Source organism: Hyperolius riggenbachi, chromosome 9 (assembly GCF_040937935.1).
Source record: "Hyperolius riggenbachi isolate aHypRig1 chromosome 9, aHypRig1.pri, whole genome shotgun sequence".
NCBI lineage: Eukaryota > Metazoa > Chordata > Amphibia > Anura > Hyperoliidae > Hyperolius > Hyperolius riggenbachi.
This window is the reverse complement of record NC_090654.1, coordinates 42,754,840-42,780,185: the sequence shown is the minus strand read 5'-3', so window position 1 is coordinate 42,780,185 and position 25,346 is coordinate 42,754,840. Positions and strand designations below refer to the sequence as shown.

Genomic DNA, 25,346 nt, shown 5'->3' with positions numbered 1-25,346 from the left:
AGCTCGTCCAGTACCGCCGGAGCCTGCCGCTCAGGCCCTGCTGGGCCGATTTGGCTCAAATAAAGTGCAGCACACGCAGCCGGCACTTTGCCAGCCGCGTGTGCTGCCTGATCGCCGCCGCTCTGCGGCGATCCGCCGCGAGCAGCGGCGAAAGAGGGTCCCCCCAGCCGCCTGAGCCCAGCGTAGCCGGAACAAAAAGTTCCGGCCAGCGCTAAGGGCTGGATCGGAGGCGGCTGACGTCACTCCGCTCGTCGCTATGGCGACGATATAAGCAAAACAAGGAAGGCCGCTCATTGCGGCCTTCCTTGTTTATTCTGGGCGCCGGAGGCGATCGGAAGAACGCCTCCGGAGCGCCCTCTAGTGGGCTTTCATGCAGCCAACTTTCAGTTGGCTGCATGAAATAGTTTTTTTTTTATTCAAAAAAAACCCTCCCGCAGCCTGCCTGGCGATCTTAATAGAACGCCAGGCAGGTTAAAGGTAGCCTGTAGTGGATCCAATTATATGAATCTCCTACTACATTCGTAAACTGAAATTTTCAAATTGAACCATAGCATGGTCAGGTTCTCAGCTCTGCCCAGCAGATTTGCTAAAGGTGTTTACACACCTTTCATGGATGTCACCTGTCGGCGATCAGGACCTGATTCCTTTGGGTGACATTGCTGGGCCGAGCTGAAAACACACGTGCCAGCTGTGTAGCTGGAGACAAAGTGGGAGAAAGCGCACTCAGTGTGTGGATTATGAAAAGTGGCCAGCCGACCGTAGAATGATCTCACCTCAGTGTAGTGCTGGTTAGCCCATATGGGTGTCCCAGCTCGCAGGCTTTGTCCCTTTGAGCCAGGGACCAGGCTCCTGGCAACTGGGATTCCTTTGTTCCTCTCCTCTCGCAGCTGTGGATAGCACCACTCGCCTTGCAGTCACCAGCGTTCTGCACAATGCAGGTGCTCAGTGGCTATGGCGGGCGCCAATTGTATGAGTATATTCCCTTTTGTAGAGGGATCGGTGTGCAAGCTGTCTTCCACCTTCCAGCACAAGCGTTACCTGCACTCTGCGGGTGCTTGTTAGCTGGTAGTGTATAATGGAGTTGGCATGGGTGAGGTGCAAGTCTGTGCAAACAACAATACCGTGTAATGTAAAGATCTGTTTATTGTAACGCGTTTCAAAAGAGATAAAGCCGCCCCTTCTTCTTCAGACAAAAGCCGCCCCTTCTTTTGAAGCAGTTAATAAAAATAAAATCTTCTATGAACTCACCATACTCCTAACGGAATACCTTTGGGTGTCTTCTTTCTAGAATGGGGTCATTTGTGAGGTTACTATACTGCCCTGGCATTTTAGGGGCCCTAAACCGTGAGGAGTAGTCTTGAAACCAAATGTCGCAAAATGACCTGTGAAATCCTAAAGGTACTCATTGGACTTTGGGCCCCTTAGCGTACTTAGGGTGTAAAAAAGTGCCACACATGTGGTACCGCCGTACTCAGGAGAAGTAGTATAATGTGTTTTGGGGTGTATTTTTACACATACCCATGCTAAGTGGGAGAAATATCTCTGTAAATGACAATTGTTTGATTTGTTTTACACACAATTGACCATTTACATAGAAATTTCTCCCACCCAGCATGGGTATGTGTAAAAATACACCCCAAAACACATTATACTACTTTTCCTGAGTACGGCGGTACCACATGTGTGACACTTTTTTGCAGCCTAGGTGCGCTAAGGGGCCCAACGTCCTATTCACGGGTCATTTTGAGGCATTTGTTTTCTAGACTACTCCTCGCGGTTTAGGGCCCCTAAAATGCCAGGGCAGTATAGGAACCCCACAAGTGACCCCATTTTAGAAAGAAGACACCCCAAGGTATTCCGTTAGGTGTATGGCGAGTTCATAGAAGATTTTATTTTTTGTCACAAGTTAGTGAAAAATGACACTTTGTGAAAAAAACCCAATAAAAATCAATTTCCGCTAACTTTTGACAAAAAATAAAATCTTCTATGAACTCGTCATACACCTAACAGAATACCTTGGGGTGTCTTTTTTTCTAAAATGGGGTCACTTGTGGGGTTCCTATACCGCCCTGGCATTTTACGGGCCCAAAACCGTGAGTAGTCTGGAAACCAAATGTCTCAAAATGACTGTTCAGGGGTATAAGCATCTGCAAATTTTGATGACAGGTGGTCTATGAGGGGGCGAATTTTGTGGAACCGGTCATAAGCAGGGTGGCCTTTTAGATGACAGGTTGTATTGGGCCTGATCTGATGGATAGGAGTGCTAGGGGGGTGACAGGAGGTGATTGATGGGTGTCTCAGGGGGTGGTTAGAGGGGAAAATAGATGCAATCAATGCACTGGGGAGGTGATCGGAAGGGGGTCTGAGGGGGATCTGAGGGTTTGGCCGAGTGATCAGGAGCCCACACGGGGCAAATTAGGGCCTGATCTGATGGGTAGGTGTGCTAGGGGGTGACAGGAGGTGATTGATGGGTGTCTCAAGGTGTGATTAGAGGGGGGAATAGATGCAAGCAATGCACTGGCGAGGTGATCAGGGCTGGGGTCTGAGGGCATTCTGAGGGTGTGGGCGGGTGATTGAGTGCCCTAGGGGCAGATAGGGGTCTAATCTGATAGGTAGCAGTGACAGGGGGTGATTGATGGGTAATTAGTGGGTGTTTAGGGTAGAGAACAGATGTGAACACTGCACTTGGGAGGTGATCGGATGTCGGATCTGCGGGCGATCTATTGGTGTGGGTGGGTGATCAGATTGCCCGCAAGGGGCAGGTTAGGGGCTGATTGATGGGTGGCAGTGACAGCGGGTGATTGATGGGTGGCAGTGACAGGGGGTGATTGATGGGTGATTGATAGGTGATTGACAGGTGATCAGTGGGTTATTACAGGGAAGGACAGATGTAAATAATGCCCTGGCGAATTGATAAGGGGGGGTCTGAGGGCAATCTGAGCGTGTAGGCGGGTGATTGGGTGCCCGCAAGGGGCAGATTAGGGTCTGATCTGATGGGTAACAGTGACAGGTGGTGATAGGGGGTGATTGATGGGTAATTAGTGGGTGTTTAGAGGAGAGAATAGATGGAAACACTGCGCTTGGGTGGTGATCTGATGTCGGATCTGCGGGCGATCTATTGGTGTGGGTGGGTGATCAGTTTGCCCGCAAGGGGCAGGTTAGGGGCTGATTGATGGGTGGCAGTGACAGGGGTGATTGATGGGTGGCAGTGACAGGGGGTGATTGATGGGTGATTGGCAGGTGATTGACAGGTGATCAGTGGGTTATTACAGGGAAGGACAGATGTAATTAATGCACTGGTGAATTGATAAGGGGGGGGGTCTGAGGGCAATCTGAGCGTGTGGGCGGGTGATTGGGTGCCCGCAAGGGGCAGCTTAGGGTCTGATCTGATAGGTAACAGTGACAGGTGGTGATAGGGGGTGATTGATGGGTGATTGATGGGTAATTAGTGGGTGTTTAGAGAAGATAACAGATGTAAACAATACATTTGGGAGGTAATCTGACGGCGGGTTTGCGGGCGATCTAATGGTGTGGGTGGGTGATCAGATTGCCCGCAAGGGGCAGGTTAGGGGCTGATTGATGGGTGGCAGTGACAGGGGGTGACAGGGGGTGATTGATGGGTGATAGGTGATTGGCAGGTGATTGACAGGTGATCAGTGGGTTATTACAGGGAAGAACAGATGTAATTAATGCACTGGCGAATTGATAAGGGGGGGTCAGAGGGCAATCTGAGCGTGTTGGCGGGTGATTGGGTGCCCGCAAGGGGCAGATTAGGGTCTGATCTGATAGGTAAAAGTGACAGGTGGTGATAGGGGGTGATTGATGGGTGATTGATGGGTAATTAGTGGGTGTTTAGAGGAGAGAATAGATGTAAACAATGGATTTGGGAGGTGATCTGATGTCGGATCTGCGGGCGATCTATTGGTGTGGGTGGGTGATCAGATTGCCCGCAAGGGGCAGGTTAGGGGCTGATTGTTGGGTGGCAGTGACAGGGGGTGATTGATGGGTGATTGATGGGTGATTGATGGGTGATTGACGGGTGATTGACAGGTTATCAGGGAAGATAGATGCATACAGTACACAGGGGGGAGGGGTCTGGGGAGAATCTGAGGGGTGGGGGGGTGATCAGGAGGGGGCAGGGGGCAGGGGGGGGGGTAAAAAAAAAATAGCGTTGACAGATAGTGACAGGGAGTGATTGATGGGTTATTAGGGGGGTGATTGGGTGCAAACAGGGGTCTGGGGGTTGGGCAGGGGGGGTCTGAGGGGTGCTGTGGGCGATCAGTGGGCGGGGGGGGGGCAGATCAGTGTGTTTGGGTGCAGACTAGGGTGGCTGCAGCCTGCCCTGGTGGTCCCTCCGACACTGGGACCACCAGGGCAGGAGGCAGCCTGTATAATACACTTTGTATACATTACAAAGTGTATTATACACTTTGTAGCGGCGATCGCGGGGTTAACATCCCGCCGGCGCTTCCGTATGGCCGGCGGGATGTTACGGCGGGTGGGCGGAGCCAGTTGCCGGGGGAAGCGCGCGTCATCAATGACGCGATCGCTCCCCCAGCATGCCTAAAGGACGCGCCGCCTGAAGGCGTATTGCGGTCCTTTAGGCGTCCACTTTGCCGCCGCCCATGGGCTGTGGGCGGTCGGCAAGTGGTTAAGCTTGTAAAAAATGAAAATTAAAAAAAAAAATCAGCTTTACTCACCTGGGGCTTCTACCAGCCCCCTGCAGCCGTCCCGTGCCCACTCACGGATCCTCCTGTCCCCCACCACCAGCTACTTTAGTTTCACCAACAGGCCCGACAGGCCTGGCCACATGTATTTTTCTTCGCATTCCCATCTGCAATAGGCGCAGGACGGTATTGTGGGCGGGAACACGAACAAAGAGACGCGTGGCCAGGCTTGCGCATGACGCAGTGAGCCTGTCGGCCACAAATGACAGTAGGTGGGGACAGGAGAATCTGCGAGTGACAGCGAGGGCACGGAACGGCTGCAGGGGGCTGGTAGAAGCCCCAGGTGAGTAAAACTGATTTTTTTTTATCTGCAGGCTTAAGGATCTCTTTAAGGGGCCAGAGACTACTGCTATGGAAGGGGTAAAAAAAAAAAAGCATGAAAATATTATAGTAGAGCCCCGATTAACCAGGACTCAGGCATCCAGCAGTCTCAACTAACCAGCATGCCAGGCGGGGGAGCATGGGGCATTCGTACTCCAGTTTTCAGAGTATTGCACAGTGGTAACAACTTGCTCCAGGCGTCGGTCGCTTCTCTCCTGTAGCTCCCAGAGGCGTCCTTGTATGGCTCCCCGCAATGTCCCCTGACAACATTGGGTTACGTGACGCCTCAGAGCCGTGCATGGAGGACAAAGCCTCTGGGAGCTACAGGGGAGAAGAAGATGGACGCCCGAAGCATTCACAAGTTGCTACTGCTGCACCCTTAGGCCACATACACACATCAGACCATAGTCTTTTGAAAATGAAAGATCACAGACCAATATTACCCCCCTCCATGTAGTATGAGAGCCATACCTTCACAGTCTTTTCTATGGAGCTGAACGCCCCATCAAAAAAAATCTTTGCAAGATGCTGCACACACAGATGCTGTACAGACACAAAAGATCAGTATCTGCAAAAGATCTGTTCCTGCCAAGAATCCATTCCTGCAAATTGCAATGATAGTCTATGAGATCTGCAGATCATCATACACACATGATTTAACTGACATTCATCTGCAGATCAGATCCACCAAGATGGATTTTCAGATCTGCGGATGATTGCTTGATCTGCAGATGAATGTCAGTTAAAGGGACTCCGAGCTCACGAAAAAAAGAAAAGTTGTACTCACCAGGGGCTTTCTCCAGCCCAGTGCTGGTCGGGAGGTCCCACGCCGGCGTCCTGGCTCCTCTCCTTCTCCCCGCTCCGGTATAGCTGACAGGCCGCAGCCCGGGCAACACTCGGTGGAGTGTCGGGCTGCAGCTTCCGCGTATGACGCGAATTACGTCACACGCCGGCCGCCTCGCGTCATCACGGCGGCCGGCGTGAAAGTACTGCGCATGCGCGATTAAAGCGCGCATGCGCAGTACTTTCACGCCGGCCGCCGTGATGACGCGAGGCGGCCGGCGTGTGACGTAATCCGCGTCATACGCGGAAGCTGCAGCCCGACACTCCACCGAGTGTCGCCCGGGCTGCGGCCTGTCAGCTATACCGGAGCGGGGAGAAGGAGAGGAGCCAGGACGCCGGCGTGGGACCTCCCGACCAGCACTGGGCTGGAGAAAGCCCCTGGTGAGTACAACTTTTCTTTTTTTCGTGAGCTCGGAGTCCCTTCAGTTAAATCATGTGTGTATGATGATCTGCAGATCTCATAGACTATCATTGCAATTTGCAGGAATGGATTTTTGTCAGGAACAGATCTTTTGCAGATACTGATCTTTTGTGTCTGTACAGCATCTTTGTGTGCAGCATCTTGCAAAGATTTTTTTCTGATGTGGAGTTCAGCTCCATAGAAAAGACTGTGTAGAGTATGGCTCTCATACTAGATGAAGGGTGGTAAGATTGGTCTGTGATCTTTCATTTTCCAAAGACCATAGTCTGATGTGTGTATGAGCCTTTACAGAGACACTGAAGGCAAAAAAAAATAAATTATGATATAATGAATTGGTTGTGTAGTAAAGATAATTACTAGAACACTAGTAGCAAAATAAATATACTCATATTTTTATTTTCAGTTATATAGTGTTTTTTATAACTGCATCATTCTCTAATATTTGCAGTTTACACACTACTCAGCATTCTAAATGATTTTACAGAGCAGGCCAGTGAAGTTTTGAACTGTTCTCTGCAGAAGAAAAAACAATACAGTGACTGACACTTGAGATAATAAGCTTCAGGAGCTCTCTGTGACTTTGAAAGTTGTGGAGCTTAATTGCTCTTTTGCATAAATAACAACTGGAGTTTCTTAACTCTTTCTGTACTGGAAACAACATTAGACTTATGTCTCTGTTCCTAATGTTTTATTTCTTAAGGTGGCCACTAATGAGCCAATCTTTTTCATCCAATCTTAGCAAATCTCTGTAGAAGAGTAAAATGACTGAATATATTGAATGGATACTATAGGCAGTCCCTTATACTACATAGAAATGGTAAGATTGGATGAAAAAGATTGGATCATTAGTGGCCACCTTTAGCTGTACTACACATACAAATCATTATATCCTATTTTTTTTTTCAATTCAGTGTCTCTAATCAGCAGGGAGAGATCATTGCTAGAATTTACATCGGTTGCTTCACTTCTCAAGCAATTGGCAAGCACACAAAAGCGGCATTACGGCAATCCTCACCTGTGCCGTAAAAGGACACTCTACTGTATTTTGTATGTGGACCTGTCATAACAGAAATAAGAGGACTGTCAACGCTCTCTTGCTTTTTCACCTTACCTTTGTAAGAATTTGCGATGTGCCGGTCTCTGTTTGCAGATGTTCCACGCTTTAGAATGGCTAAGAGTGAAACAGTTACATCCTGTACATCCTGCGCAATATGCCAGCAGTGATATCGCACTCCCCTCTATACAAAGGACAAGAATAAATGTACAGATCAATAATGGATTTATCAATGCCACTTAAAAATCTAAATTAAGCCTATGAGCAGTGAAAATTAGCATTAGAACCTCACTATGTAATGCAGATTTACCGTCACTTCCTGTCTCCAGTGACAGCACAGGAAGTGATCCCTCTTCATGAGGGAGGAGTGAAAAAATGATCCTAATACATAAAACTTGATTCCCCTGAGAAGAGGAAGCTTCCAGCAGCCATACTATCTTCTCATTAACTAATAAGCACTAGCATACCTCACAACTTTTTGACACAAGAAAGAGGGACACAAGTAAACTAGAGCTGAATTAATAGGAAGAATCAATACTTACCCAGGGCTTCCTCCAGCCCCATAAGCCCGTCTGAGTCCCTCGCCTTCCTACCGCGGTCTGCCGTTCAGCCGCGTCAGTCGTGGCCTTCTGCGCATGTGCAGGAGGTTCCTATTAACTCAGCTCTGGTAAACTTTAACCACCTTACGACTGCCTAACGCCGAAAGACAGACACAAGGTGGCTCCCCCAGGGCCGCCTAACACCGATTGGAGTCAAGTCCTGGGGGAGTGTCTTGCAGGGGATTGCGCGCGAATGCACGCGCATCCCCGCTTGAGTAATGGCGCGGCCTCTGCCGGCGGAGATCGTTGCCGGCCGACTGTTTGATGGCAAAACCGCCATTTATTTATAATGTACAGCGCTGCGATCTCCTGCAGTGCTGTACAGAGATAGCTCTGTCACTGAGCTGTCCCCTCTATTGGCTCTGAGATGATTGCCTCTCATAGGCTAATGAATGCCTATGAGACCCAACCACACGGATTGGCTGTTGGGGAGAGGGAGGTTTATTGGGGGGGGGGGGGGGTGGAATAAATAAACAATTTTATAAAAAATAAAAAAACATTTAAATTAATAATTTAAAAAAATAAAAAAAGTTTCAGCAGCAATCAGATGCCACCAACAAAAGGCTCTTTTGGTGTCAAGGAAAGGGTGAAAATTTCATTTGTGTGCCGAGCTGTGAGGCCCTGCAGCGAGCCCTTAAAGCTGCAGTGGCATGAATTGTAAAAAATAGCCTGGTCACTAGGGGAGTGTAAGCCTGTAGACCTCAATTGGTTAAGACACGCCCCTGCAGATTAACCACGCCCACATCACACCCCTCACCATGCATATCACAAAGAATATCAGAACCAAAAGATGTATTTTTATCATTGAGACCACACTGGTCCTTTCTATCATCAGTAGTTTGTCTTCATTTTAACATTTGAAAATAATATAGAGAGATATTACAGTTAGAGACAGTCAGGTAAACACATTTTTCAGAAGAAAAATACATATAAACAAATATAACACAAATACATATATATTAACACAAAAATGTACATCAGTCTTGAAAGAGGGATAAATAAGGAGGAACTAGAGGGGTTGTCCCCCCCGGAAAGAGGGACAGTTGGGAGCTATGACTGCTGGGAACAGGCCCTGCGGCCACTGGAGAGCCCATGACTGGAAGGGGCCTGTTTTCTTATTTTGGCTTGCCCTCTCCAGACAGTTTCCTTTGCAGAGTGTAGGTTGTGCACTTGTGTTTGGTTGGGGGGGGAGGGGGGGAGGGGGTGACGACAGCCCAAAGGTGCTTTATTGGGGGGGGGGGGGGGGGGAGAAACCAAAACGCTGACCAATGACTCATTAAACCTATCGAAAGGTGCACTTTGACGGTACAGTTTTTCCTTCAGATTCGATCTTTCGAAGCGATTTGAACGATCGTAACTAATCATAAGGTAATTATCGATTTTTTCCCATTAACTGAACATTTTAAGAAGGTTTATATTCCAATTCGATCATAAAATCCAACTTCTGGATCAATCATTTTTCCTTTTCTGATCGACCAAAGAATCGTATCACATCGATTTTTGCCACAAATGGTGCAGTTTTCTATAGAATTCAATCATAAAAGGTGTGTCGGAAGATTTAATCTGAAGAAAAATTTGTAACATTTATGGGCACTTTCATGAAGATTTAAGGCTTAAAGAGAACCCGAGGTGTGTTTAAAGAATGTTATCTGCATACAGAGGCTGGATCTGCCTTTACAGCCCAGCCTCTGTTGCTATCCCAAACCCCACTAAGGTCCCCCTGCACTCTGCAATCCCTCATAAATCACAGCCACGCTGTGAGGCTGTGTTTACATCTGTAGTGTCAGTCTTGGCTGCTCCCCCGCCTCCTGCATAGCTCCGGTCCCTGCCCCCGTCCCTTCCCTCCAATCAGCAGGGAGGGAAGGGATGCAGGCGGGGACTGGAGTTCTGCAGGAGGCGGGGAGAGCAGCAGACTGACACTATAGAGATAAACACAGCCAGCTCTGACAAGCTGTTTGTCAGCAGCGTGGCTGTGATTTATGAGGGATTGCAGAGTGCAGGGGGACCTTAGTGGGGTTTGGGATAGCAACAGAGGCTGGGCTGTATAGGCAGATCCAGCCTCTGTATGCAGATAATATTCTTCAAACCCACCTCGGGTTCTCTTTAAGGAAATAGGGGATTTGATCCAGTACAAGCCAGGTGCAGCTAATGAAAGAACTGGTGAGCATAAATGCACAATAATAACCGTTACTCACCAAATCCCCAGGAAGGAACTTTTCTTTTAGAGTCTTCTTAGCGCTGACAGTGAATTCCAGATAACTAATTGTGAAGCCATAGTGCACGGGGAGGTCTGGAACAACAAACATTAGTTCACTTAACCGCAAGTGTACTAAGAAAGATACGCACACCGATACGACAATACACACGCAATCATGACATGTCTTCTGCCTCCCATTACAATGGGGATGAGCGCTAAGGGCCGCATGCCAATGCACTACCCATAGCTATGCCAATGTAGTACCCCTAGCTGTACCAATGCACTACCCATAGCTATGCCAATGCACTACCCATAGCTATGCTAATGCACAACGCATAGCTGTGCCAATGCACTACCCCTAGATGTGCCAATGCACTACCTTTAGCTGTGCCAATACACTAAAACATAGCTATGCTGATGCACTACCCAAAGCTATGCCAATGCATCATATGCATTTCTGTAGCACTGTGCTTGTCATAATGTAATTGACCAGATAGATCATAATGTATGCATCCAAACGAGCTCCGTTAAGCTGCCCCCTACAATCTGCAGAAATAAAAATTCCATCATGTTTGGTTAGTGCAACATTTGTGCCCATTTGTGCTGCAGAAATGAAGGTTTGTGCTGCTTCCGTTTTGAAGAGAATAGCACTTATTTTTTCCAAAACAATAACATGACCTAGCCGCCATACAACAACCTACAGTGAAACTGGCATGGGTGGGTAGTGCTGACAATGAGCTCATCTAAGGTGCAACAATCATCTTCCTATCTTTCATAGCTTTTGAGATATTCAATTTTTTATAAAGGTCAAAAGTTCACTCAACCCCCTTACACTGAACTTACCCTGATTTACATTCTGAAATTTATCACGGCTGATGACACCTTTACTGCTGCCAGATGCAGCTCTGCATAATGTTTGTTTACTGTGTGTACCGAAGTGAGCAGAAACAACAACTGGTCTCCCAGAATGCACTGGGAGGAGAATTCTAAATAGCCTGGACTAAGCATCACTTGGAAGGTGGGTTACAGATCAATATACAGCAATATATAGATATTGAAAGTGTTTCTCGTGCTGAAATCAATGTAAAAGTGGGTATCCTGAATAATGAATTGCCTTCTACCACATCACTGGAGTTACAGAAGTGCTTTTGAGATGTCTCTTTTATACATACATACATATAACCATTAGGGGGAGCTGTCCTACAGCTGCAGTCACAGCACAGGCAAACTAATAGACTTTTTTTTTTTTTTTTTTTTTTTGAGCCATTGTGATGTGAAGACAATTGTACTTTTGTTTGGTGACAATTATGATATCAATAAATTTCTTTGGGCAAACATGGTCTGACAAAAGAATAGGTTGTAAACTAAAAGAGAGGGGGGAGGAGAGGTAGAAATCGTAGCTGCTTCCTGGCTCATGTGCCCAGTGCTACACTATTCCCAGAAATAACTCCAATAACTCTTTTTCTTTAAAGGACCACTATCATTACTTGTTATAGTTAGTTTTTCATTGCGGATCCGCTTTAAGATGTAATGGGGCTCTAGGCAACCTAATAGATTTGGGACCCCCTTGTGGTCATTTTGGGAAGCTGTAGTGGAGAGAGGTCAGAGAAGGTGGCAGGCAGGGGCGTAACAATAGACCCTGCAATGTATGCAGTTGCAGGGGGGTCCAGAAGCTGGGGGGGGGGGGGGGGGGTGAAGTTTCTTTTCCCTGTCCTGAGAGACTGACAACTAAGGGCATGGAGAGAAAAAAACTTTCTGCTCTCTGCCCAATTGTTCTAATGACTGCTTCTGCTCAGCCACTGATAAGGAATCATACAAACATTCGTAGAAAGTCCCTATTAAGGGTGCAGCAGGGTTTTGTGTACAGTGCCCCGCCCCCAGCTTCTACACTCCCCTCCCATGTGCTGTGTACTGTAGTGATGCTGGAGAAGTCTGCAGAGCCAGTTCTTCTCCTTCAGAGATGGACAGAGTGAGTGTAATAAGCTGAGGCTGCTCGTCTGTGGGTTTTCTGTATGTATTTTCTACACACCATGTGTGTCTGTATGTGTGGAAACATGCACATTTTATCACATAACCTAATGTAATTGATTGAGAAAATGCGTGCAGTGCTTGACTGCTGTCTGTTTTTATCTGCATGGGGAAAACACATTCAAGTGTGTACTGGCCAATTGAATAGCATTGGTTCTCAGTTTACCTGTGCTGAAAGCGAGGGGGAGGGGGCCCCATTCAAAGTTTTGCAGGGGGGCCCAGTGATTTCTAGTTACACCCCTGGTGGCAGGTGGCCCCTTGACAGCCACTAGGCCCCAGCCATGATCTTGCTCTGGACAGAACTGACATGTTTTGAAATAGTCCCAGGGGTGTAACTAGAGCGGAGCAGTCCCTGCAACTGTGGGGCCCCCCAACTACTACTTCACTCCCTCTCCTAAAGGGGTCCTTCCTCAGATCAGGTGTTTTTGTGGCTACACTTGTTATGGGTGTGAAAATAATGAATCGCCACATTTCCATGACCCTTGCAAGATGGGACCCCAGGCTGCGAGGGTCACTAAGGGGTAGGCAAATAAAAGGGTGTAAAAATTGGGGAGCCCCTCATTTTTGCTGGGGCCACCATGATTTTTAGTTATGCCCCTGACTAGCCTATCTCCTCATGGGGGATTCTCATGGTTTTCTTTGTTTTCAAAGAAAATTCTGAACGGCAGTTGTTAAATCTAACTGTCGAAATAGTAAAATACCAGCCGACCGCCATGACGGCAGTTAGATATAGCAACTGTTGTTCAGCTTTTGAAAACAAAGAAAATCCTGAGAATCCCCCATGAGGAGATGGACTAGTCTATAACCTGTCAGATTTTAACTGCTTACTTTTTTCACTGGAGTGGTCCTCTACAATGTCCATCTTTTCTACGATTTCACACATTGGTTTGATTAATGGATAAATCAATTCTATAGCTACAATCCATTATTCAATTCACTGTCTCTTTACCTTCTTAGTCTTACGGACCAATGGATCAACTACTTGATTAAAGGGAACCTTAACTGAGAGGGATATGAATGTTTTATTTTAAACAATACCAGTTGCCTGGCAGTCCTGCTGATCTCTTTGGCTGCAGTAGTGGCTGAATCAAACACCTGCAACAAGCATGCAGCTAATCCAGTCTGACTTTAGTCAGAGCACCTGATCTGCATGCTTGTTCAGGGGCTGTGGCTAGAAGTATCAGAAACATAGGATCAGCAGGAGAGTCAGGCAACTGGTATTATTTTAAAAGGAAACATCCATATCCTTCTCAGTGTAGGTTCCCTTTAAGGCCATGGATTATTTGCATTTATAGTTATGTATGTATTTACTTCATATGTACTTATACATTAATTTCTTTAGTTTATGGACCAAATAATTATACAATCGAGTCTATTCAAATTAAAGGGAAGGTCCAAGCTGTCTAAAAATAAAAATCCACTTACCTGGGGCTTCGCCCAGCCCCGGCAGCCGTCCTGTACCCTCGCCGCAGCTCCGGTGGCTCCCGGTCTCCTCTGGTGCAGATGCCAACCTCGCCAGGTCGGCATCTTCCTGCGCTCCAGCGTGCGGCTCTCGGAGTCGCATCAACATCATCCGGCCTGTACTGCGCAGGTGCAGAACTACTGAGCAGTACAGTCCTGATGATGTTAGTGCGACGGTGAGAGCCCCTCGCGCAGGCGCAGGATTACTGAGCAGTACAGTCCTGATGATGTTAGTGCGACGGTGAGAGCCCCTCGCGCAGGCGCAGGATTACTGAGCAGTACAGTCCTGATGATGTTAGTGCGACGGTGAGAGCCCCTCGCGCTGGCGCAGGATTACTGAGCAGTACAGTCCTGATGATGTTAGTACGACGGTGAGAGCCCCTCGCGCAGGCGCAGGATTACTGAGCAGTACAGTCCTGATGATGTTAGTGCGACAGTGAGAGCCCCTCGCGCAGGCGCAGGATTACTGAGCAGTACAGTCCTGATGATGTTAGTGCGACGTTGAGAGCCCCTTGCGCAGGCGCAGGATTACTGAGCAGTACAGTCCTGATGATGTTAGTGCGACGGTGAGAGCCCCTCGCGCAGGTGCAGAACTACTGAGCAGTACAGTCCTGATGATGTTAGTGCGACGGTGAGAGCCCCTCGCGCAGGTGCAGAACTACTGAGCAGTACAGTCCTGATGATGTTAGTGCGACGGTGAGAGCCCCTCGCGCAGGCGCAGGATTACTGAGCAGTACAGTCCTGATGATGTTAGTGCGACGGTGAGAGCCCCTCGCGCAGGCGCAGGACTACTGAGCAGTACAGTCCTGATGATGTCAGTGCGACGGTGAGAGCCCCTCGCGCAGGCGCAGGATTACTGAGCAGTACAGTCCTGATGATGTTAGTGCGACGGTGAGAGACCCTCGCGCTGGCGCAGGACTACTGAGCAGTACAGTCCTGATGATGTTAGTGCGACGGTGAGAGCCCCTCGCGCAGGCGCAGGACTACTGAGCAGTACAGTCCTGATGATGTTAGTGCGACGGTGAGAGCCCCTCGCGCAGGCGCATGACTACTGAGCAGTACAGTCCTGATGATGTTAGTGCGACGGTGAGAGCTCCTCGCGCAGGCGCAGGATTACTGAGCAGTACAGTCCTGATGATGTTAGTGCGACGGTGAGAGACCCTCGCGCTGGCGCAGGACTACTGAGCAGTACAGTCCTGATGATGTTAGTGCGACGGTGAGAGCCCCTCGCGCAGGCGCAGGACTACTGAGCAGTACAGTCCTGATGATGTTAGTGCGACGGTGAGAGCCCCTCGCGCAGGCGCATGACTACTGAGCAGTACAGTCCTGATGATGTTAGTGCGACGGTGAGAGCCCCTCGCGCAGGCGCAGGATTACTGAGCAGTACAGTCCTGATGATGTTAGTGCGACGGTGAGAGCTCCTCGCGCAGGCGCAGGATTACTGAGCAGTACAGTCCTGATGATGTTAGTGCGACGGTGAGAGACCCTCGCGCTGGCGCAGGACTACTGAGCAGTACAGTCCTGATGATGTTAGTGCGACGGTGAGAGCTCCTCGCGCAGGCGCAGGATTACTGAGCAGTACAGTCCTGATGATGTTAGTGCGACGGTGAGAGCCCCTCGCGCAGGTGCAGTGGAGATGTTGCGCCGGAGGGGACCACCAGCGGGGTGCGGAGCTGCGGCGAGGGCACAGGACAGCTGCCAGGGGCTGGAGGAAACCTTGGATGTATCCTTTAATCATGATTCCCTGCCTCTAATACTGTCAACTATAGACCCCGAACAAGCGTGCAGATCAGGTGCTCTGACTGAAGTCTGACTGGATTAGCTGCATGCTTGTTCCAGGTGTGTGATTCAGACACTACTGTAGCCAAAAAGATCAGCAGGGCTGCCATGGAACTGGTATTGTCTAAAAGGAAATAAATATGGCAGCCACCATATTACACGAATGGGAGTGTAACTCAAAGAACTAGAGGGTCGTATCAGAAGCAGTGGGGAGGCGGAGGATCAGGGTAGCCTTCCCATTACTTATGTAAGTATCTGTTTAATATTTTTTTAATTACAGGTTTGCTATAAACCTGCTTTTTCTGTATCAAGATTTCAAAGCATCTAAACAACGTTTTATTTGTTTTCAGAAGTTGACTCTTTCCTCATTTCTCTGGATCATAAAGAGGTTTATCTGTTTCAGCCTTCGCATGCTGCAGCTGTAATATTTACAGCATATACTGGTTACAAGGGGGGAATCCACAGCTATAGCAGGTTTCCATTTATAGCCAAACATACACATATAATATCACAAGACATGCATGGTAATGGAATGTCCAGGAACCAGACAGCGCTATGGGCATTGCTTGGCGATGGGATGCCACATGTCAACTTGTATGTTCACATTAGGGATACAATACAGTGCAATGCTATGGGTCGTTGGCAGGCCCAGATTTATATCACAAGAGGCTATAGGCAAAGATGTCCTGGCACCCTAGACTTCACCCTTCATGAACCTACAAACCCCCATCAAACTGCACTGCAAGTGTGCTGGCTGGCCCAGCTGTCACTTCTTCCTCACATCCCTTACCCAGAAAAATGTAAAATGCGTGTAAACACATACAAATAAGAAGTATTTTTCTTCCAGAGTAAAATGAGCCATAAATTACTTTTCTCCCATGTTTCTGTCACTTACAGTAGGCAGTAGAAATCTGACAGAACCGACAAGTTTTGGACTAGTCAATCTCTTCATGGGGGATTCTCAGCAAGGCTTTCATCCTTTGTAAAAATATTCCCTGAAAAGGATTTATACAATGATACTGTCCAGCCTCCCTGCTGGATTCACACTATTCTGACAGTTGGACAACAACTGTCATTCACTAAGTGCTTTTGAAAATAAGCAAAACCCTGAGAATCCCCTATAAGGAGGTGGGCTAGTCCAAAACCTGTCGGTTCTGTCAAATTTCTACTACTTACTGTAAGTGACAGCAACATAGGAGAAAAAGTAATTTATGGCTCATTTTACTCTGGAAGAAAACATACTTCTTATTTGTATGTGTTTACATGTATGTTAAATATTTACTATTTTTGCGATAGTGGTCGGTTAAAATTGAGGACACTTTTGGCTACCTAATGCTAAATAGATAGAGGTGCCCCCAAGTATTAGGAAACTAGAGGTGCCCCTGGCTGAAGGGAGATCTCGCCAGTGGAATACAGTGAGCCGGGTGAGTAACCTGCCATTTACTCCGTGCTTAGGCTCCCCTATAGGGAGGGAGGGGGTCACTACGGAAAGGGAGTGAGCCGCCTTTCCATTACCAAGCGCCTGTAAGCACGTGCCTACAGTTACTTATGGTAAATCGGGCCCTGACCGTTGGTGATCGTCGCTCCACCACAGCATTAGATTTTATACTCAAAACAAATCAAGATTAAGTAGGGCACAATAGTAACATTGTTCACGGTCACGTGATCAAATATCAGTCGCCAGGAAGTGATGATGGGTCACTTCCTGGGTCATGCAGCTGGTGTTAGTGACCAGAGACACTCCATCTCTATTTTTCCTCTTCACAGATAATAAAAAGGATCTTATTATCACGCAAGAACTAAACACACACGTGTGCTGTCATGCTGAATGCAGGGGTGTTTATGTACCGTGCTCAGTTCTACTTTAATTCATAGCGTTCCTTGGATCAAATTATAATGATTGATCATAAAACTGTCACCCAAAATGATCACTAATGGTTGTTTTCAGATGACAGTAATTGAGCGCCTATGCAGGCCGGTCAGACATGTAAGAAGCAATGAAAAAAAAAGGTTTGTTTTCTTTGGAAAGAAAAGTGCCAGTAGTTACCCGTACATGAGACCTGGAGAGAATGTAGAAAATGCAGGATTTCATTTTGGATAAATTACCTGAAGGGTTGAAGGAAACGCTGATCTGAATGCACAGCCTGTTGTTCTCCCGGATGAAGGAAATGTTCAGGGCATTGGCAGGGAGGCTCCAAGGGGACTTAATATTCCTGGAATCGTTTGAGTTAATAAGAGGGATTTCTGGGAAGGAAAAATAGAAAGTAATTAACCACCATGAATAAATTATGAGCAAACAGTTACTTCTAAGGTAAAGCTCTAATATAAAATCCAAGGGGGCAAATACGTAACATTGCTCTTAAAGCCCCAGTTCATCCTCCCAGATCTGTATTTGATGCAGCTGTTCTAGATAAATTCCCTTTCGGATGGCCAATCATGTGATCCATGATCCATTCGTAAAAGCTTTAAGCTGCAGGGAGAGTGGGTGTTTCCTAGCGAGAATTCAGCACTCAACCACCCCACCCACTTCCTCCCTGTGCTGCTGAGAGATTAACTCTTTGCGGTCAGCACTGCAGCACAACAGATTTTGAATGTGAGAGTTGTAGGTAAAGTGATGGCTGCAAAGAGTTATTCTCTTAGCAGTAGAAGAAGAAGGTGGACAATATGTTCCTAACTGTGGAAACAGACAGCTGAAATCTCTGAGACAGCTTTCTCTATCCTTCCCTTAAACACTTGACGACCATAGTGCTAACCCCCCCTAATGACCAGGCTCATTTTTGCTGTACTGGGCTGTGCAGGCTCTTCAGCCTCCTGCACAGCCCAGCTATGGAGCCCAGCGATCGGACTCACCTCCTTTTTTTGTCCCCTTATGCCGTCGGAGGGGTCCGATCACTGTGGCAGTTTTTTTTTTTCTTCAGCCTCTATGAGGCTCTCTCTCCCTCCCTCCCTCCTTCCTCCCCTCCGGTATCTGAATTGGAACAGGACGGTGATCCGTCCTGTTCCGCCTCTCATAGGCATCAGCCTATGAGAGGACAGCGCTCCCCGGCCAATCAGAGGTCGGGGATTGCCGATCTTGTGTAGCACTGCCGGGGACCGCAGCGCTGTACAGTTGTAAACAAAGGGGATTTCTTTCCTCTTTCATTTACAAACAGCCTGCTAGCCGCAATCGATGGCTAGCAGGCTATTCACTGAACTCCGTTCTGTGAAGTGGCAGGGAACGATCGCGCATGCGCGCGGCCGTTCCCTGGGAAACTGCAGCCCCAGGACTTTTTGCCAATTGGCGTTAGGCGGTCCCCAAAAGGTTAAACCATAATTGTGAACAATCTTTGTCTTCAGGTCATTTGAGACCCCCATGGTGCTACTCTTCAGAGAAACTTAATAGAGGAAGGAAACTTGAAATTGACCCCCTTAAATACTCTTTCTCATAATTGGATTCACCTGTGTATGTAGGTCAGGGGTCACTGAGCTTACCAAGCCAATTTGAGTTCCAATAATTAATTCTAAAGGTTCTTAAATTGATAAAATGACAACAGTGCCCAGATTTATACACCTGCCTAATTTTATTTTAACAATTATTGCGCACTTTCTGTTAATCCAATAAACTTAATTTCACTTCTCAACTATCACTGTGTGTGTTTCCTATGGGATATATTTAACCACTTGAGGACTACAGTGTTAAACCCCCCTAAAGACCAGGCCAGTTTTTGCTTTATAGGCCACTGCAGCTTTAAGGCCAAGCTGCAGGGCCACACGACACAGCACACAAGTGATCCCCCCCCCCCCCTTTTCTCCACCAACAGAGCTCTCTGTTGGTGGGGTCTGATCAGCCACCAGATGTTTATTTTTTTTTAATATAAATATTTATATGCGTGTTTTCTACATTTTTTATCTATTTATTTAATATGTATCCCCGCCCTCCCTCCCTCCGCCAGCCAATCCCTGTGATCGGCTGTCATAGGCTTCAGCCTATGACAGCTAATCACGCCTGACACCATGGAGGGGACAGCCGTGTCACACGGCTGTCCCCAGTATAGCGCTGCTGCTGATCGCAGTGCTGTACATGATGATTGGACGGTGGTTTCGCCATCCAACAATCGCCGCTCGGAGACTGAAGGCGGGGTGGAGCTCCGCCCCCCAAGCAGGAGATGCTCGCGCAATCTCCTGCAAACTTCAGCCCTAGGACTTGACGCCAATTGGCGTTAGGCGGCCCTGGGGCTGCCGCCACGGCCACGCCCATTGGCGTGGAGCGGTCCCAGAGAAGTTAACTGACATTTTTTATCATAACAACCAACGATTTACACAGGAAAATCATGACTATTAACAAGATTGCCCAAACTTTCGCACCCCAATATATATATATATATATATATATATATATATATATATATAATATTTTTTTTTTTTTTCTTTTAATTTTGTAAAAATTGTTTTGTTTTTTTACAAAACCTTTTCATACTTAATTCAAACAAATCTTCTGTTAAATGCATATTAAAAAATTGTGCCTAATTTGCCTGGCGGTAACGTTGTGAGACATGTTCTTCAGAACACCGGATCCACCCACAAAATGCCAGCCTCAACACTGTAATTCAATATAAATAGTAACGAATAGTAACTTTTCATAAAAACAAACAAACAAAAAAAACAACAACTTACCTCTAAGTACAAATTCCTATAAAAAGAAAAACAAAATGGCAATTAGATATTTGAAACCAACTGAAAGAAAATATTTTTATGTATACATATAAATATATAGACTCACACATTGTATCCTGAAAACATTTACCGTACAGAGGAACTGTAGTGAAAATAACATAATGAATAAAATTGCTTATTTTTTACAATATTCGTTTACAGATTATTTAGTCAGTGTTTGGCCATTATAAATTCTTTCCTATCCCTGATTTACATTCTGAAATGTATCACTGGTGGTGACATCTTTAGTCCTGTCAGGTGATCAGTGCGGAATGTTCGTTACTGAGAGTTCTATGCACAGAGGGAGAAGCTGCTTGCTTGTTTGTTGGAAAAAGCTGTTATTTCCCACAATGCAACCAGGTTCACAGGCGGCAAATTGTCAGGACCATGGTCATGACATCACGCTGGGGGAGGGGTTTCATCACAATTCCAGCCACACAGACCCCCCGCATGATCTATTTGAGAAAATCGAAAGCTTTCTAGTGGGAAAGGGGATATCAGCTACTGATTGGGATAAAGTTCAATAAGTGAACTTGTGGCATTGCGGCGAGTGAAAAATAGGGGATGCCATTGCACACCTCTTACAAAAAATCAATTTCCATCTGCAGCCAGTCTAGCCAGGTAAGAGCTTTCAGAACTAGCACATCTTTGTAATTATGCCTAATCCAAGTATTCCCCGATAGTGATGGTCCTTTCTAGGAGAACTCATGGAGGAGCATGTGATCACATCCTGCTCATAACTAGCAAATCAGAGCCTATATCTGTCGCCTGACTAAACTGATCAAATGCTTGTCCACAACTTCTCCTTGACACGACCATCACTCCAGTCCTCTTATGCTGGGAATACACGGTTCGTTTTTGGCTCTCAATTCTCCTCTCGTTTTTGCTGCTCGATTCTGCAGTTGATTCTCTTATCTTCCGCTAGTTTTTCGTATCTTTTTCCAGAAATCCAATTGGCCTCCCTCCTCCCCCCCTTCTACCTATTCCCTCCTACCGGAGGGAGGAGGGTCTCTTCTGCCAGGGAATTATACTATTTTAAAAACCAGTATACATCATACCATAGCTGGGAATCGAACCTAGATCTCACTGTGTGGTGGGCAAGTCACCCTAAGCACTGTACCACTACAGTAGTAAGTGAAGCTTGCCTAAAATTTAACATTTATGCTCAACGCAATAGAACCATTAGGTTGCTTAAAGGAGAACTGTAGTGAGAGGTATATGGAGGCTGCCATATTGATTTCCTTTTAAGCTATACCAGTTGCCTGGCAGCCCTGCTGATCTATTTGGCTGCAGTAGTGTGAATCACACCAGAAACAAGCATGCAGCTAATCTTGTCAGATCTTACAAAAATGTCAAACACCAGATCATACCATAGCTGGGAATCGAACCCAGATCTCACTGTGTGGTGGGCACGTCACCCTAAGCACTGTACCACTACAGAAGTAAGTGAAGCTTGCCTAAAATTTAACATTTATGCTCAATGCAATAGAACCATTAGGTTGCTTAAAGGAGAACTGTAGTGAGAGGTATATGGAGGCTGCCATATTGATTTCCTTTTAAGCTATACCAGTTGCCTGGCAGCCCTGCTGATCTATTTGGCTGCAGTAATAATAATCCAAACATTTGTATAGCGCTTTTCTCCTGTCAGACTCAAAGCGCTCAAGAGCTGCAGCCACAGGGACGCGCTCAAGAGGCCACCCTGCAGTGTTAGGGAGTCTTGCCTTGAACTCCTTACTGAATAGGTACTTGACCTAGCCAGGATTCAAACCCTGGTCTCCCATGTCAAAGGCAGAGCCCTTAACCAGTACACTATCCAGCCACTGTAGTGTGAATCACACCAGAAACAAGCATGCAGCTAATCTTGTCAGATCTTACAAAAATGTCAAACACCAGATCTGCTGCATGCTTGTTCAGGGTCTAGGGCTAAAAGTATTGGAGGCAGAGGATCTGCAGGATAGCCAGGTAACTGGTATTGCTTAACCACTTGCCGACCGCACGCTTATACCGTGCGTCGGCAAAGTGGCAGCTGCAGGACCAGCGACGCAGTATTGCGTCGCCAGCTGCAGGCTGATTAATCAGGAAGCAGCCGCTCGTGCGAGCGGCTGCTTCCTGTCAATTCACGGCGGGGGGCTCCGTGAATAGCCTGCGGGCCGCCGATGGCGGCTCGCAGGCTAAATGTAAACACAAGCGGAAATAATTCGCTTTGTTTACATTGTACGGCGCTGCTGCGCAGCAGCGACGTAAGGCAGATCGGCGATCCCCGGCCAATCAGCGGCCGGGGATCGCCGCCATGTGACAGGAGACAGCCTGTCACTGGCTGCACAGGACGGATAGCGTCCTGTGCAGCCCGGATCTCCAGGGGGGGCCAGGTAGGAGAGGGAGGGGGAGGATTTCGCCGCGGAGGGGGGCTTTGAGGTGCCCCCCCCCGCAACACCCGGCAGGCAGGAGCGATCAGACCCCCCCAGCACATCATCCCCCTAGTGGGGAAAAAAGGGGGGCGATCTGGTCGCTCTGCCTGCACGCTGATCTGTGCTGGGGGCTGCAGAGCCCACCCAGCACAGATCAGCTAAGACAGCGCTGGTCCTTAAGGGGGGGTAAAGGGTGGGTCCTCAAGTGGTTAAAAGGAAATCAATATGGTAGCCTCCATATACCTTTCACTACAGTTCTCCTTTAAGCAACCTAATGGTTCTATTGCATTGAGCAAAAATGTTAAATTTTAGGCAAGCTTCACTTACTTCTGTAGTGGTGCAGTGCTTAGGGTGACGTGCCCACCACACAGTGAGATCTGGGTTCGATTCCCAGCTATGGTATGATCTGGTGTTTGACATTTTTGTAAGATCTGACAAGATTAGCTGCATGCTTGTTTCTGGTGTGATTCACACTACTGCAGCCAAATAGATCAGCAGGGCTGCCAGGCAACTGGTATAGCTTAAAAGGAAATCAATATGGCAGCCTCCATATACCTCTCACTACAGTTCTCCTTTAAGCAACCTAATGGTTCTATTGCATTGAGCATAAATGTTAAATTTTAGGCAAGCTTCACTTACTTCTGTAGTGGTACAGTGCTTAGGGTGACGTGCCCACCACACAGTGAGATCTGGGTTCGATTCCCAGCTATGGTATGATGTATACTCATGTATGTATCCCCAGCTATGGTATGATGTATACTCATGTATGTATCCCCAGCTATGGTATGATGTATACTCATGTATGTATTCCCAGCTATGGTATGATGTATACTGGTTTTTAAAATAGTATAATTCCCTGGCAGAAGAGACCCTCCGGTAGGAGGGAGGATAAAATCTCCCTAGCAGAGTATGTAGCAGCTGTCCCATAACTAATTAGTGTAGGTAGGCAAATGGTATAAAGGACCTTGCTTGGAGGTGGGCGGGTCCTCCAGCAGTGATGTGTATTTCACTCAATTAGGTGTGGCTCCAGGTATTAGAGCTTTTGAAACATGTTTTCTATCATTTTTCCAGCTGATAGAATGTTTTAAAACTTTGAAAGTTCGCCTCCCCATTGAAGTCTATTGCGGTTCGCGAACTTTTTCGCGAACCGAACCTTTTGCGGAAGTTCGCGAACCTAAAATCGGAGGTTCGGCCCAACTCTAGGAAGGAGGGACAGTGGCACAGCGCACAATGGATTGGCATAGATCAGGAGGGGGTTACCAGGGGAACAATGGGCTGGGCAGAGGGGATAAAACACTCCATCTCTCTCGGCCATGCATTGGGGCCTCTGTACACACACCAGATTTGCAGCATAGGCTGCCCTGAGCCTCCGCCTAGGATGAGAAACGTCTAGCATGTGCACAAGGCTAGAATAAGGTATATGGCAAAAGTAGTAAGCTCAAGATATCCAGCAAGATATTTATAGTGACTGACACCATGCTTTGAATATTCTGGGTGTACATTAACCGGAATCTAATTACGTCTTCACGGATTACGTAAGCTATAATTAAATAACTGCATAATTGCAGGTTAAATTCCTTGTCACCCATAGTGCTGCCAGAGCTAATCTCTCTGACTCTCATCACTGTCTCTTTTCAGTTTACTTTAGCTATTTATTCACAGACAGGTGCAAAGGGTGATCTGCAGGCAGAGGATTTTGGTGTGTGTTGATGACACCATCAGGGTCATTCGTGTGATCATCGCCCAACCTGCAGAAACTGAACTACAGGCAGGGTGTAACTACAAAGCATTAGAACCCCCTGCAAAACTTGTATGTTCACAACCCTTCCTTTGCCTCCCCTTAGTGACCCTCACAGCCTGGGGGCCCCTCTTGCAAGGGTCATAAAACAAGTGTGGCTACCTTCACACGCATAAACATGTGTAGCCACAAAAACACCTGATCAGGAGTATCAGAGAAAGAGAAGGTTAGCAGTCCCCCCCCCCCAACACACCTCTGGGCCACCCTGTATTCGCATTGGCTGCCCCCCCCCCCCCCCCCTTGTTACAGCCCTGATAAGTCCCCGTTCTCAAGAACTCAGGCAACCGACCGTCTCATCTAACTGGCAGGCCTGAGGGGATAGCGGAGACCATGGGCGTAACAATAGGGGCTGCAGCCCCTGCAACCGCAGAGGGACCCGGCCTCCACCTGGGGCCCACTAAGGGACGTTTTGGGGGGCTGGAGGGGTCGCAGCATGAGGGGAAAGTCATGGCCACACTCGGTCCCCCCTCCCTCACCTCTGGCTCTCCTTTTTAGCTTCAATAACTGTGTGTGTGCAGCGGCAGATCCACATACCTTCCATGCGTTCCAGCGCGGATGCTTCTCTCTCTAGCCTCTGCCGTGACTTCCTGTATAAACAGTAAGTATTGTCAGACACTAGAGAGAGAAGCATCCGCGCGGGAACGCACGGAAGGTATGTGGATCTGCCGCTGCCCGCCGCTGCACACACACAGTTATTGAAGCTGGAGGGGAGAGCCCGAGGTGAGGGGGGGGGGGGCCTGTGTGTTCATGGCTTTCCCTTCATGCTGCGACCCCTCCAGCCCCCCGAAACGGCCCTGAGCGGGCCCCGGGGGGGGCACTCAGAATTTCTGCAGGGGGGTCCGGTGGGTCTTAGTCACCCAGGTTACTCCAGGTTTGGAGTCATTGGAACACGTAACAAGTATCCAGCAACATCTTACAGCCTTCCTGCAGCATTTAGCAGACTCCTAGTGGCTTCCAGCGTCCATGCATGCAAGTCGGTGTGTCACGTGACCAGATGCGGATCAGGTGACACTGTCTT

General features: G+C 47.7%; 1 protein-coding gene across 1 annotated transcript in view; it reads right to left on the bottom strand.

Moving 5' to 3' along the window:
- The window catches only part of LOC137532273 (interleukin-17 receptor E-like), a 131,238-nt gene that overhangs the window by 57,580 nt on the left and 48,312 nt on the right, over positions 1-25,346 (bottom strand). Inside the window, exons 2-5 of the mRNA XM_068252605.1 lie at positions 20,084-20,099; positions 17,537-17,674; positions 10,161-10,255; positions 7,424-7,550 (exon numbers count right to left, since the gene is read on the bottom strand). Of these exons, the coding sequence (XP_068108706.1) occupies positions 7,424-7,550; positions 10,161-10,255; positions 17,537-17,674; positions 20,084-20,099 (376 nt within the window). The remainder of the gene's footprint in view (positions 1-7,423; positions 7,551-10,160; positions 10,256-17,536; positions 17,675-20,083; positions 20,100-25,346) is intronic.